The sequence below is a fragment of the Labrus mixtus genome, chromosome 8, assembly GCF_963584025.1.
Source record: "Labrus mixtus chromosome 8, fLabMix1.1, whole genome shotgun sequence".
NCBI lineage: Eukaryota > Metazoa > Chordata > Actinopteri > Labriformes > Labridae > Labrus > Labrus mixtus.
In genome coordinates, this window is record NC_083619.1 from 7,519,884 (window position 1) to 7,535,810 (window position 15,927).

Consider the following 15,927-nt stretch of genomic DNA (forward strand, 5'->3'; position numbering starts at 1 on the left):
ACCTCCCGTTAGATCGAAGGTTAGGATATTAACTTAACCACGGAAAAAAGAACCCGTTACTAGAGGTGGAGGGAAAAATCGATACAGCATAGTATGGCGATAATCTGCATGGTGACATAATATTGATTCATGGCTGCCACATTGTTGGTCAGTCTGTGGGCTTGACTCCCCGTGTGTAGAAATACAAAAACTGAAGTGGGATGAATGGACTGAGAAGTTTGTGGACATAATATGCAGTTAAAAGTATTGCAACTCTCAGCATATCGCAAAATGTTTTAAATCACAATAATATCTTATCCTGAATGGAGTATCGTGATGATATCGTATCATTCTGCCTTTGGAGATTCCAACCCCTGCTCGTTACGGATCAAAAACTGAAGTCAAACAGCTCAAAGGGCCGGTCAAAAAGTGAAATGTTTGATATCAAAGGTGGATATTAAACTAACTGAAGGGACAAAATAGTGTACGCTCAATCGCATATAAAAAATAATGATGCATTCATTTCAGACCATTATTAATTGTGATTAATTAGTTAATGCTAACAGTTTGAACTTTTTGCGGGTTGTGACTTGATATTTTGATTAAATTGTATATTTGTGCCCTATAACAAGAAACCTTTATCTTCTAACAACATTTTTCTTGTTACAATGTGACATTAGTATAAGAACTTTTCTCCTTATAACTAAATCATTTTAATTTCACAACTAGACTCTTTCTATTATAACAGGATATTTATACGTTTTAACAAGATCCTCTTCATGTCATTTTCAATAAATAAAAAGACATTATCACATTCGTTTGGATTTTTTATCTCTATAGTCTCATATTCATCCATTTCAATAAACAAGAAGACAATTTCTTCCAGATCTTTTGTGTCTATGACAAAATATTTTAATGCTACATATCATTTCATGTAACAAGATATCTTCATGTTGAATACAATGAATTTCAATGTTAATACTTAAATGTGTGATGATACAACATAATTATGTTACAACAAGATGATTTTGTATAATGACACAGTATTACAAGAGTTATAACAATCATACAATTATTTATTCAATTGTCAAACTCAAAACTATTGTTACATCTTCATAAAATATGAATGTTTTAGCTTTTTACAACATGATTTTTCACAAAAAGGTTTACAGTAAAACAGGATAAAAAGAACATTGTCATAAAAAGGAAATAATATAGATTTGTAAGTCATAATAACTTAAAATGGTCTTGTAATAATGTGAAAACTTTCATGAGTTAAAGCAATAGTGATCCATTGTATTTCCTTTACAGAATGACTCTGCCTAAATATCAAGCGTTTTGTGACTCATGGATTTGAATTTCTAGTGTTTTTGTGATGTGGAATGTGACTAGTGTGTCTTGTGGATACGAGAGTGAACACATTTGTGTGTAGTTCTAACTCTACTGAGTCAAACTGTGTGTGAGAGGTGAGCGAGTGAGTGTGCAGAAGGCTGAGGGTGTGGCGAGCGAGGGGGAGGAGCAGGAGCGATACGCCAGCGCTGCACAGGTTTTTTACCGAGGTGCTTTTGAAAGAAAGCTGGCAGGAGAGCTCGGAGCTGACGAACTGCCGGACGTGACAACAGAAAGTAGAGTGGCGGATTCCAGCAGGGAGCCAGACATACTAACAAAATGGCCGACAGGGACGCCACCTCCCACAGCAAGGACACACTTGTCTCCTCAGTCTGCTCAGGAGAGGTGACGGATAAATATGATGGAGACAACGTTGAAGACAACTTACGCCCTAATCTGCTGACAGGAGAAGCTACAGAGCTGACATAAGGTGACATGACATTAACAAACTCAAGCGCATAATACGGCAACCAGCTGAGCGCAAACACGAGCGTGGAAGCGATCAGCAGAGCGGTGGCTTTCTTGTTGCGTCTGTCAGCTGCTAGAGTTCTCCTGCAGCCGTGCAGCTGAGAGATGATGAGGCCGCAGTTGACGGCGATGCAGAGCAGAGGAGCCATGTAGTAAACCAGGAACGCAGGAACCAGGAAGAACAGCCACTCGTCTCGGCCCACCGCCCACGTGCAGCCCACGTTGAAGTGGATGTAGGTGACCTTGGGTAATGCCATGGTTACGGAGACCAGCCAAATGACCACAACAGAGCAAAGCCTATCGGGAAGAGAGGGGCAGAGAGGGTCAAATGTGATGCATGAGGATCACGTCTGTACTTAAAGTATAGGTCAATATATACTGCAACAATACATAAAGCATGGTCTGATGGAAGGAACACTGACAATTTGATTTAATAGGATTAGCGTAATGGCAGCGTTGACCTTCTAGGCGGCGAAAGCTTCTCTGGATTTCCTGTTGTGTGTGCTGAGATTGATTTCGGCATTTTTTATACGCATGCCGATGTCTGAATAGATAAGAGAATCACTAAAGCGACTGTCAGAGAAAGATGTTTATTGTGTTACAGTCACATTTGTGTGATTGGAGGAAAAATAATACTTGCATCAAACTCACCTCAGCCAAGTGAAGAAACGTTTAAAATAATAATTCATTGATTTTTTGAGCCACAGCATGACAAGCTTCAACACAACATTAACATATTATTAGTTGATAAGGTTAGCCTGGTGCCTTTGAATAAACAGTTGCTTTCTCAAAAGACTTGAGCGCATGCCAAGCCAGCATGTGCACGTTGGGTGACACAAAGTCTTGCATGACTTATCAGCCTGCATGGACTCCACATGTACAGTGTTACAATCAGGAAATCAGATTAAGACATACTTACTGGTATTACTAATAACACTTCATGATTTATAAATAAGAGCAGTCCAAAAGGTGGAGATGTTAGAGGTTAACCTGAAGGCAATGGAGCGACCTTATCTGAGTGAAGTGATTTAACATAAAAACACTCAAAGCTTATCATAACTATTACCTCTAAATAATGTTTAATTCAATTAAGTAATGGACCTTATAAAGATCCCATAATGTATGAATGTATTCCACATAGGACCAATGCAATACACGTTCACTGTGTAAATGATATGACTATTTGTACTCCTAACTTCTCTTCAAACCCATGAGAGGCCCTCATTCTACGCCCATACCTCCCCTGTTTAAGCCAACCAACCCTGGGCGTTTGGTTCTTTTTTCTGCTAAATGCCTGATTAGGTTGATCGTCTAGGTGCTAGCACGTTAGTCAGAGCTAAAACTAGATGCTAAACAGAACTGTTTGTCGTGACTCCAATATCTGCCAACAATAACACTGAGACAGAACCAGAGAAGTAACTGTGAAGTTACATAAAGTGAGACTACACCTTCTGTAACCCTTGACTCTTCTCTGTAGACTTGTTTGTCGGACAGCAGGAACTCTTTTATAGTTCTAGTAACTTTTGGAACTCTCCCCCTTTTTATTTGGTGTTTTAGGACCAAACAGTTCTTGGGACTTTTAGATGAGGAACTATCCACTCGGGAGTTTCCTGAGAACGACATACCATGGGGACTTTTTGTCTGTCTGCATCCCCACCACCAGGAGCTAAAAAGGTTCCACTGGGAACTAAATAGTTCATAGTTCCTGCGGTAGGGAATAAATAAAAAAAGGAGGAGGGTTCCAAAAGTTCCTACGGTCCAAAAACGCCTATTGATTCCACACTACAGGAACTATGAATTACTTTAGTTCCCAGAACCCCATTTAGAGGAACCTTTTTAATTCCTGCTTCAGGGTAGGTACCCTTTCAGCACTGGAGGGACATTATGTGCACAGTGATTGGTCCATACGTCAGTGTATGTTGATTGGTCGAACATTAGCAAATAACAGCTGGTAAAAGCTCTAAGCTAATTTGAAAGAAAACATGGCAGTGCAAACGCAGACAGGAAAAAGACCCCATGGTGTGTAGTTCTCAGGGAACACCTTAGTGGATAGTTCATCTTCAAACAGTCAGCAGAACTTTCTTAGGAACTATTTCCTGGAGTGGATTGATACAAAATGTTGCACTGTCTGACTGTCCTATCTACATGGTCATTTGGATCAATTTTTTGTTACCCTTGTGGTTCTACTTACACTTGTGCACGGCTAAAACGAGGCCTCGTCCGTGGTGCAACTATGCGATACCTGAGCACCGACAAAGCGGCCAAGCTGAAGATCTCCACCCCGACCGTCACTGATGTCATGAACCCTAGGAACACACAGGTCCCTCCACCCAGCTGCCAGTCCTGAAAACTGGCACTGAGGAGGACGCAGGGTAGGGTGAGCAGGGCGCCGAGGTCCGCCAGACTGAGGTTCAGAAGCAGGACAGAGCTCGGCTTGGAGCGACTGCGAGGGTTTCTCACCAGCACCAACCACAGCAGGAGGTGACCACCGACACCCACCATGAGAGAGATCAGGCTGAACATGGGCAGCACCACTTTGAAGGAGATGGTGGTGTTGGTGGAGACGACGTTGAAGAGGAGGTTCACTATCGCAGGCATGGTGAGGACGAGGCCCTAATAGGAATGAAAATACAAGATGCATGTTGCTAACAGTTGTGGAAATTCCATACAAATGAGAAGAAACAACAGAAGACTAACAAACAGGGAGCTCCCCTTCCTGGTTTGATAACACTTACAAGTGAGTGCAGTCTGCCTTTAATTTATACATCGTCTCTAAACTTACACAAACACCTGAAGGTCATACATCACTTTGTTTTGACACTTTACCTTCCTTGACTATTCATGAAACAATAAACCCTTTGATGCTGTCCTTATAGGAAACTAAGACAAGTGTCTATGAGACTCAAATAACATCCAAGAAGGCACAGCACATCTTGAACCTTGCTGTGTTGTTTTGTTTTGTTATGGAGGATATTCCATTACAGTTTTTCTCAGTCGCTTTGGTACATTTCTCGAATCATCCTCGACATTTACAAAACAGTAAGTGCATTTCTCAAAACAATTTGTACGAATAGCAAAACACCATGGATTACCTGTAAAAGCCAGTCTCTTGCTCAAAATCCTTAGTTCATCTCTCAAAAGTAAATATCTGTGTCAATGAACATGTCAGTGCCATCGGAATGACAAGTCCTTGTGTCATTGTGTTCGGATAAGACAGTCAAATTACTTAGTCATGTTGTCAATATAACAGTGTACTCTGGAGGGGTGTTCTGATATAAACTATGGCTAAAGTTCTGATGACAATTATTGTAAATTGTAAGTTACACCTTAGTGTTTGTGGGAGATTGATTGCAAGAGACTGGAAAGGAAGAAAAAAAAGGAAAAGACAGCACTGCATAGCACAAAGAAAAAAACAAAAAAACAAAGTAGAAATGTGAACATAGGACAATCTCCTTCGGGAAAACTGTACATGCAGTGCTGTAGGAATTACAGTGCAGTCTTCCTACACCTCCTGACCTTCCTGTCTGTTGGGCCACAAATTCTCATCCACATTACAACGAATATCTTCTCTTGCGATGCAGCGTGGAAAGAATCTTTTAGAGTGTCTTATCCAGCCTCTGCAGGCATCTGCTGTGATGTCATCACACGCCGCATCCATGGCAGCCAGAAGGGTCATCTGTGTATGTGGCTGGCGATCATATACTTTCCAGTATTTCCAGCTGTTCTCCCAACATTTGGCTGCACCCTTCGACCAGCCTCGGCCATTGTAAGCCCATGATTGAGAACGTGGTCTACAAGTGTGGCTCTTCATCTCATCAGGAACGCGCATATGTCCTTGGCCTCTTTTGCCTCTTTGTCTGTTTTGCCTCCCAGCTCCTCCGCCACGTAGCCTCACTCCTCTTCCTCTTCTTCTGTCTGGCTGTTGACCCCATCCAATTCCTTGTCCTTCCATTGTCAGACATTGTAACATTGTGTTGTGCTCCGGCTATATATATACACTTGCCAGTTGTTGGTTCATGAGATGCACCTTTGAGCTATTTCAGAAAACTGGTTGATCATTGGTTGATCTAATGCTTCACACATTTCCCTTCGTTAGAGAAAGTCAAGATTCACCTGGGAGCAATTTACCAATTCAGGACCGATTTATAAAAAAAGTCTAATGGAAATGTATAGAAATATGCTTGACATATTATGACAACTTGTTCAACCATTTTGCATGTAAAGACTTGTGCAATTAACTAATGCCTAAATGCTGTGGGGGGTGAGACTATTCAACAGAGACCCATTATAATACATTTCGATGAACATGACATAAGCAATTGATAATGTAGGAAACAGCAGAGAATTGTACATAATCATTTGCATGGATGTACCAAAGCATTTGCAACTTGTTCAAAGAAATGAGAAACTGCTTTTTTGATGTGCACAAGTGACACAATGATGTGAAGATTGAACAAGTAGTTTTGAGAATTTCAATTCTGATCTGAGAAATGTACCAAAGCGACTGAGAAAAACTGTAATATCTTGTGCTCTCTAATCTCAGAGGTTCCTGGGGGTCATTGTTGTGGACCACCAGGTGTCATCAACCTGTTGCGTCAATATTAATCATCCATACCTATATTAACATTTTATAGTTGTTATTTGTAATATCAGTCATATAGGTCTAGCTATTATTATTAATGTCAGTTTCCACTAACATTGATTTGCACTGGCAATGTCACAGCTTCCCATGTAGCCCGTCAATAGGAGGTTTTTTCTTTCCACTTTTACCAAATGTGGCCAACTGCTTGCTCATGGTGGATTAATGTTGGTCACACATGTTGTGGTCATGTAAATAACATTACAAAGATTACAGTCTTGACCTGCTATTTAGATAAAGCCATGTATCATTTATTGTGATTTGATACCTTATAAATTAAAACGAGGATTAATTGATTAATTTGTTGAAGAAAATCATTGGTATAGAAAGTCAGATTTAGAGAAAACAGTTGATTATTTTGGACAAAGAAGGTTGAGGATGGTTCATTTGGACTGACAGAAAAACAAGCTGAGGCAGTCCTCTGATACAATATTGTGGTTGAAGGGGTAAGGGCCAGACGAAGGGGATGAACATGTTGAAGGTGATGTAGGTGTCAAGAGGAGGGAATACGAGAAACAATCTAAAAACATTTAGAGATGAGATGAGGCAGGAGCAGAGAAAAGATGACGAGCAAGTGAGCAGGAAATTAAGAAAAGGGTAAACAGAGGTGAAGAGGATTTTTATCCACATTTTTTGAAAGCGAGGTAGACGGAATCAGAAGACACACCACATGATTATAGTTTTGAATACTCATTTTATAATCAACCCTCTGCCATGTTTTATTCATGTCTGTAATAGTTGCTCCTGCATGGGTCCCGAAATCACCTACAATTTTGAGCTCACCAGGCTCTCCCCATGACTGACAATCATGATGATTTAGATGAGACAGTTTAGTCCCCCGCCCCCCCTTTTCTCTCTCTGGAGACCTAACTAACTGTGACATCAGCAAGTAGAGAGAATCACGACACAATGAAGACGACTCACCTCGGCGGGCAGACGAGTCACACAGACAGAGGAGGCTGGAGCCTGTTTGTTTCCCGGGGGATCAACAACGCACAGAGAGACGCTGTGCAGAGGAAGAAGTGCAGTTTATACTGAAAGCAGACCCAGATTCACAATTCAACGAACCACAATATCTCCATAAGTCAACAAGCTAAGCAAACTTGTTGACATTGGAGAAGAAGCCCTGAATAATTTATTTTACATCAATGTCCGAGCAAAATGTCCAACAATTTTTCCTTGATCCTTCAACCCCAAACACACAAACTACACACACATAAAGCCCTGCATTTCTGCCGCGTAATGAGTCTCTTCACAGATCGATTTCACTCCTCTGTGCTGATCCCAGCAGAACATCCCAAGCAAAACAAACCACCACACTTTGAAGAGGGATTAGAGATGAGGCTCTTTTTAAAAACCCTGTGAAATTTCTACGCACAAATGAAGCCATTTCAAATGGTTTGACTCACATACACTATGCAATATTTTACTTTTACCACATTTTGTTCACTATAAATGATACACACACACACACACACACACACACACACACACACGTCTATAATTTTTATGGACATGCCCCTAACTGGCCCCAAATATCTGTCACATAATGTGCTCTAATGTGCCTGTAATACGTAACACAGGCTCTGCCACTAGCTGGAGCTGTAGCCATGGACTGGCTGTAGCTCCAGTTAATGGGCCTGCTCTCATTGCTCCACTGGATAGCATCTCATAGTGAGAATTGATTTGGCTCTATTTTGATCTGGATATTGGAGATACATTTTTATGTATGGTGTGTCAGGTCAAACTGGAGCAATGCATAACCACATTTAGTACAGGCATGCGGTAACCTGCAAAGATGAACAAGGGCTAGCGGTGCTGCTAACATTAGCCAAATCATTGTTTACCCCCCCGACCATTATCAGATGACTTGTGCTCAGTTTTGACTGTTTCCTGAGTGTTTCTTACCTTTGGACTAGTTGGCTAGTCTGAATTTAAATTCCTGTCTAACTGACTAGGAGATAAGTTGGCTCAAAACATCCCTACTTAGAATTACCTTCATGACTTAGCCATTAAAAAATGTGTATGTTATTTGAAGGCTCTAAGATTTCTGTAGTGCGGAAATGAAAATAACTCGGAATATCGTGGAAAACCGAGTCAGTCACACTGGTTTTGTTATTTTATTTTAAGAAGTAGGCTATTTCAAATCTTTCAACAAGCATTCATGATGTGTGTACATTTAAAAGATTATTACTCTGTAGCGTTTCATTTGGTGACGATTGCTAAAGACTTGTTTAGGACTCGAAACACAAAGTTTAGGACTTCAGACTTGATTTGATAATTGCCTGTCTTCATTCGGGACTTGATACCAAAGACTTGAGACTTACTTGTGACTTCTGACTACAGCTGTTGAAGTATAAAGCGGCATGAATAAAAAATAATTCAACATTGATCATAGTCTAAACGACCAACAGAGTACCCCGTGCACAGTCTACATACATTTTCAGGTTTTCACAATAAAGTTACAGTAAAGTCATTTTCAATGTGCCACTGACTATTGATTTATATTTCCTTGATCAAAGTCTATTTTGTCTCTGACAAAGGAGATTTTTATTAAATTATCTGTCATTTTTCTCTCTGCTCCATTGATGTTTTTTTTCCCCTGTAACTTGTGAAATGATCAATGTAATATGACAAAAACAGAGTTTGGTGGTGGGATGCATCATTACTCCCACTTCTGATCAGCTGTGTCTGTGATCAGCATGTGTGGGACAGATGGACAACAAATGAACAAACGTTTGTTCATTCCCTTATCCATCTGTCCCTTTCATGCAACCTCTCACTCAGACTAAACATGACTGTCCACATTTCATCTTTGGAGGAGGGTGATAAAAAAAAAATCCTAATGTGCACTTAACACGCAGAGCAGAAAGGTCAGTGAGGCAGCTCAGTTAGTCATCACTAACTTTTAACAGTATGTGTTGAAGGCAGGTCCTAAATGAATGTGATTAAAGGAGAAATAACAAATTAGCACCCTGCCTTCAGCCATTAGTCTTAATTTTACATGTTGTAGTAGTGCCACAGAAGCTGACAGCAGAGTTTTAAAGTAATTGCATTATTCTTGTCACTGTGTTTTATTATTACAACAGTAACTGAGAGAGCAGTGTAAAGCATTAGTGGTGGAAATAATGCTCAACGATGTAACATGACAAACGAGCAGAGGCAGCCATGAGCTCAGAAGTGCAGAGACATGAAAATGAGCAACACAAGGCTGAACTAGTTATTTAATTTTAGACACATTGACCTCAGACTGAACTGATTTACGGATTTAGAAGCTGTGACTGGCTCTCAGCTGTTTTCAGTCAAACCCCCACAACAAAGTATGGAGTTACAGTCATCTGTAGCTGTCAAATGAATCAACCCATGTTGTGGTTTCTGAGGACAGGAGAAGTCAGAAAGTTTGATTTATGGCAAATAATCTGATAGGTGACATGTTAAAGTAAAAAATGTGCTTTAATATGTTAAGAAACACATGTAAGCACATGCTTAAAGGGCATTGTGACTACAAGAATTGTCACTGTTAAAATGTATATAAAGAATCATAATGGACTGTAGAAGAAATGGATGCAGCACCTTGATTTCAGAAGTGAAGCCAATGTGAATGTGCCTCAAACCTGCATTCTTTATGAGGGGCAGTAGGACACGACTTTATCAGTTGTGCAGAGCAGTCAGGCTGTATAGAGGTTTGTGAGATAATGAACCAATCAGCAGGGGCATGTCCAAAGGGATGGCACGGGCCACCCTAGAAATCCTATTGGCCACCCCAGGTGCCACCCAGAAAGTCCTAAATTGGGATTATAACTATTTTCCCTGTAAGAGGTGGAAATGACTTTTAGAAATATCATAATGAAACCAAAAATAAAGAAAATAAAAAACAAATCAGTTACAAATACAGTGCAGTGATGAGTGCAAAAACAGATAAAATACGATTACAAAAAGCGGGCAGTAAAAATATAGTACAGAGAAACGTGGTTTGGTGTCAGGCCATCTTTAAGAAACTGCAACCCCCTGGAGAATAATGCACCAGCAGCCAATGATGATGAGGTCATACTTCCTGCTGTTAGATGTATATTTGGGATAATTTTACACTTGAATGGACAACAACCTTTACATAGATGTTGCCTAACCGAGTGGTGATTCATTCATTTAACAGACGACGAGCAGAAGGCGGGACATCGATGTGCACTAAACGCACTTTGAAGCGGTTTATATGAGACAGCATCAATCTGTAAACAGAGACTGCAGTCTGCAGTGATGTTTAGAGATCTCACTTATAAACTAAGAACAGATGTGCAAATTATGTTTTGGTTTCTTGACCCCCGCTTCTGTCAGTTCTCAAATGCCCCCCTCACTCGTCCGTATACTCTCTCTTTAACTCTCTCTCACCCTTGTACATCGTCTAAAAGATATTCAAAGATTATTCACCAAAAAACAAACTTCTTGGGAAACATGTTATGCTGCTCTGTCTGACAGGAGGATATCAGGGGGGTGCCTAACAGAGCTGCAAACATGACGGAGACTTCACATGATGTTCCTCTTATTTGTATTCATCTAGAGGGCCTGTTGCTTTATTCAAGACGATTTAAGGTTCTTATGCAAACGGGTTAATGTCATGTTGTACTTCTAATAACGTGTAATTCATTTAAAGTCAAGGCCATTCCATGAGCAGTATGAACTGATAATTCAACGCAGATAACTCTTCTCCAAAAATCTTTTATTTTTTATCAATTTCAACCAAAATCTTAAAAACTGCATCTGGACAAAATTACCAACCCTGTTTGTGGCAGAATTTTATCCCAGCACCGAGTCTTATATGACAGGGACATTAAATAACTGGAGGACCTTCTACATAATAAACATTTACAAAAGTACAACATTCTTATCACTAGTTACATGACAGACATTTAAAAAGTGTACTAGTGTAGCTCAAAGATGTGTAACACAATATTCAATCAGAAAGTCACAAGAGAATCAACTGGAAATATAATTTATAATAAAACTTATTTTATCATCACAGAGTAACACAAAGTCAAACCTTGGAATAAAAACATATTTTTGTGGAGTGTCCCTCTGCCCAGCTGTGAACCAGAGGCATAATTTAAAAGTACATACAGAGTGTGGAATACATTTAGAGCCACAGAGAGATACAAAGAAGTTGGACGTGTGTGCCTCACTTACTATGAAGCGTGACCCGCTCAGGGGAAAAGTCCTCCGCTCACCATCAACTGATGTGCTGCATAAAGAGGAGAAGAGAGGGCACACCTGCGGTCCTGCCTGCATCCCCTCCTCCTCTTTACATCCCATGCTCCACAAGCACACACCCACAGTGTGTCAGGATATTGAGCAGTCACAGGTGCAAACCCAGTGAGCTGTTAATATATAAATGAAATGATGAAAAATACCAGCATCACCTCTATAGACTGTAAAAGTCATTTGTAGGATGATCCTTGCATGCACAGAGTAGTAATGACCACACTGATTGCATTAGGGATGAAATCTACAGTCCTGTTCAATAACAGTGTCCGACCTCACTGGTGCTTTCCACTACAGTCTGAAGTTCCAGACAAAGAGTCTGCCGCCGTGCTTACAGGCCACTAATGCTTTATATGCTCATTGACTCTAAATTCAAGTATGAGCATGGTCACTTGAAAATACTAACATCAGCATCATAATGCTCTCATTTTACCTAATTCACATGACAATGTAAGCAAGCCAATATTTACCACGGTGTTTTCAAATGCACAATATAATATTTATCACAATTTTCAAGATGAGCTGCATGTGTGATAGCAATGCAAACCCAATACAGCCTTATTCTAACCATCCCCAAGTAAACATTTGTGTAAAGTCAAGTTAAACAGATGTGAGAACACAGCAGGTAATATTCATGAAACTTCTCTGTGAGCTAGCGAACAGTGGTGATGCTGTTTGCCGGACTGGTGTGCAACTGGTGACATCTTTGAGCCTGTAGGAAGCTGCTTCATTCCCTATTCTGCCCACCAGTATGTTTTCCTTCTTGGTCAATATATGTCAATGTAGCATTGACATGAAGGCAAAAAAAAAGTCATTGTTGTTGTGGCAGACTCTTGGTAGGCTTTTACTAGCGGACGCGGAGTTGTCCTGCTTTCTGTGTTAAAGAGCTCATATTATGTCCTTTTTGGGGTTCGTATATTTAATCTATGTACCTACTTTTGTACGTTCACAATAGATAAAGTTAGAAAAAAGTGTCTGTTTTCATGTACTGCTCCTCCTTGCTCCCTCTACGCTCTGAGTCCGTCAGCTACGCTCTGCTGAGCCCCCACTGTTAGACCCCACGTGGGCCAAGTCTGCTCTGATTGGTCTGCCGATCCGCTCTGTCGTTATTGGTGAGTTGTTCAGCACACTTCTCGGAAATTTCAACATGAGCTGCTGGGTTTGCCACAACGAGCTAATGGACTTAGATCAGTGATCACACACTGACAATGACGCCGCACTGACACATTTTTATCGAGGGGGGCTAGAACCGAGCGTTACATGTGGCTAATGGTACAGCTAACAGGAGGACGTAGGAGAAGCCGTGTTTCCGCGGACTTTGAATTTTTGCACATAGATGTGCCTAAACATGCACAGGACACTTGGAAAACACACTAAAGAGCATATAAAACCAGAAAAAGCAGAATATGGGACCTTTAAAGGCATGTGCCACACCAGCAGTTAGCTTGTGCTAGCGTGCTTTAGCTTGTGCTAGCATGCATTAGCTTGCGGTGTAGGTACAAGCACTAAACGTACTGATATCACTAATAACGCACTCTATCAGTGAGTGTGAGCCCAGGAACAGGAGCCCAGTGTGTGTTTACAAGCTGAAACAAACATTTCTACTGACTCCACCTTTAAACAACTAGAGTCCTGCAAGTAAACTTTCTGAGTCTGGGTTTTCTCACTCATCCTTTCTCCTGCAAGGTATTTGTTGTCTACAGAATATCTCACTCCCACTTAATCTAACAGCTCGTCCATCACTGACCTCATCATCACTTTGTGTTACACTCACACACACTGACACACACTCCTCGGAGGAGAGTAAACAGACAAAATGAAAAAAAGAATCTGCACAAATAAAAGGAAACGGAGACACACACATGCAGCTTTAATCGACACTAAATGTTTGCAGTTTGTATAATGAGACTCCAGAAAACAAACAGGTATAGCTGAAACTGATAGAGCGCATTGAAAACAAGGCAGAAGGAGGAAGTCAGAGAGTGGGGGTGAATGAGTGATTCAGCTGAGATTTGTGTGGAGAGTGTCAAACACGCCTCCTCAGATCGTTAAGATGTAAACAGACTAGAAGCTCTTTAATGAACCTTTGGAGAGAAACACAGCGACAGCTGCTGCGTCTAAGTGAGTATCACCGAGGTTTGGATGGAGATGGAGGAATGTGTCGCTCTGTTGCATCATATTTATTCTTTAAAGGAGATATAAAAGTGTTCGCTGTGTGGCAGGAAATGGAGGCAGTAAAGTGTATGGGTTAACGGGTCCACTCGAAGCTCAGGTAGTTCCAGCATGGCTGATTTACAGCACCGTGTGGCTCATAGACTCAGTCTAACTGTGTTGTGACTCTTTTATTATTCAGTTTATTGTCTTTTAAAAGTTTAGGTGTGGAGAGAGTATTCAGTACTTTTGGTAAGACTATCACACAAGAAAAAAAACTCAGGTACAGCATCGATAATGTAATAAGGAAAAGTAAGAAAAACAGAAAATCTAAAATAAGGTGAAAAATACTTCAAATATTAAAAACAGATGTATTCAATGCAGAAAATGTTTCATTTGTCTTTATTACTAACACATTGTATGATTTTTCACTCTCCATACAATGATTATTTTTATTATAGTTATATCAGCTGATGTTTTATTAAGTGGCATCTGTGAATGATTAAATGCAGATTGAAGTAACCTTAAGTGGGGCGCTGGTGGCACAGTGGTTGGTGTGCGCCCCATATGTGGAGGCTGTGGTCCTCCAGGCAGGCGGCCCGGGCTCGAATCCAGCCTGTGGCTCCTTTCCCGCATGTTATTTTCGCTTTATTTCCTTTGTTAACTGTTTTCTTGCACCAATACACCAAGTCAAATTCCTTGTATGTGTATATTTGGCAATAAAAAACGATTCTGATCCTGATTCCCCACTCTCTCTCCCTGGTGTCCGACTCTATCCACTGTCCTATCTCTCCATTAAAGGCACAAAAAGCCCAAAAATAAATCTTTAAAAAAAGAAATTACCTAAAGTGATCAAAATTCAAAGCAGAACATTTTAAACTGAAGAAGCAATAACCAAGAGATGTTTATTTGCTTTTAAAATAATTGAGGTGATGGTCAAACCAATCATGTGTCTAAATATTGACCGTTAAAGCCGTGATTCTTTAGAGTACTAGCAGACAAATGCTGCTAAACAGCAGATAAACATTTGAAAGTATGACCACCTCTGAAGGTTGACACCTCAGTCCTTTACATGTGGTCTTTAATCATTTTATCTCAGTGACTCTATGAGAAGAACTTTTGGGTTGCTTGGCAACAGTCAGTTTCAAACAAGCAGAACTTGTTTGGTTACTGTCAATAAGAAACAATGATGAACTAATTATCTCCTTTAAAAACACTTGATTAATTCATCTGTTGATCCAGAAATATTGTGAATGAAATAATTACTTTAAGCCATTCATCAAGTAAAAATCTGAATCAATGACGACTCCAGCTTTGAAACTGTGAGGATTAATGAAATTCATCTTTCTGTAAACGCAACATCTTGGTTTATGTGACAAACATACACGATTTTTGAAGATATTATGGGGATCTGGGGACAGATGACAAGCTTTTTTTTAAACCATTATTTAATAGTCAGACACTGTTGATGGAAGGTTTACACTAGGTTTTTTTTATGCTTGTTGCAAAGACTGGAGTCAGACAAAGCAATTAATGACATGCAGAGTAGAAGTGCTTTTGTTACATTTACCACAAAAGATTCACAGGGATTGATAGGTTTGACTGTTAATTAAAAGAAGGATGAGGTTTATTGTTAGAAAAAACGACTTACACATGTACTAGATCAGTTAGAGGTAAGAGAGGCCACTTTGTTCACACTGTTAAAATCCACATAGAGCCAACGCTCCTCATACTTTAACTTTGAATGACATATAGTGTGAACATGTAGTGTAAGAAATGATGTGCATTATACAATATTTTAACATAGATTAAAATAAACTTCAGAGCTGAGATGAACAAACTCAATTCATCCTTGCGCTGATACTCTTTAAGTTGACCTTGTATACATTCTTCCTTATGTCTGAATTTGATAATTAGAGATATCAACTGTTGAAAGAAGTCACCGGATTTCAGACTGAGCTGCAAGTTGTTGTTGTTTTTTCCCGTCTGTTTTGCTTCCCTTCAAGTTGTCTTTCTGTCCACTGCATCGATTGCCAAAAGACAAGTAA

The 15,927-nt window shown here is 40.1% G+C and overlaps 1 protein-coding gene across 1 annotated transcript; it reads right to left on the minus strand.

Moving 5' to 3' along the window:
• Positions 1-1,248: 1,248 nt before the first annotated feature.
• Positions 1,249-11,805, minus strand: si:ch211-119o8.4 (somatostatin receptor type 3). The gene is made up of 4 exons (XM_061044002.1): positions 11,654-11,805; positions 7,400-7,481; positions 4,028-4,449; positions 1,249-2,133 (listed from the first exon to the last, which is right to left on the minus strand). Exons 3-4 carry the CDS (start codon positions 4,432-4,434, stop codon positions 1,428-1,430), a joined length of 1,113 nt encoding a protein of 370 aa, XP_060899985.1. The 5' UTR covers positions 4,435-4,449; positions 7,400-7,481; positions 11,654-11,805; the 3' UTR covers positions 1,249-1,427.
• Positions 11,806-15,927: the final 4,122 nt, after the last annotated feature.

Excerpts from the sequence above, each read along its gene's own strand:
- si:ch211-119o8.4 (XM_061044002.1), bottom strand. The coding sequence starts at position 4,434 with ATGCCTGCGATAGTGAACCTCCTCTTCAACGTCGTCTCCACCAACACC. Across the intron at positions 2,134-4,027 it reads CGTTTTAGCCGTGCACAAGT|GCTTTGCTCTGTTGTGGTCA; the intron begins GTAAGTAGAACC and ends TCTTCCCGATAG.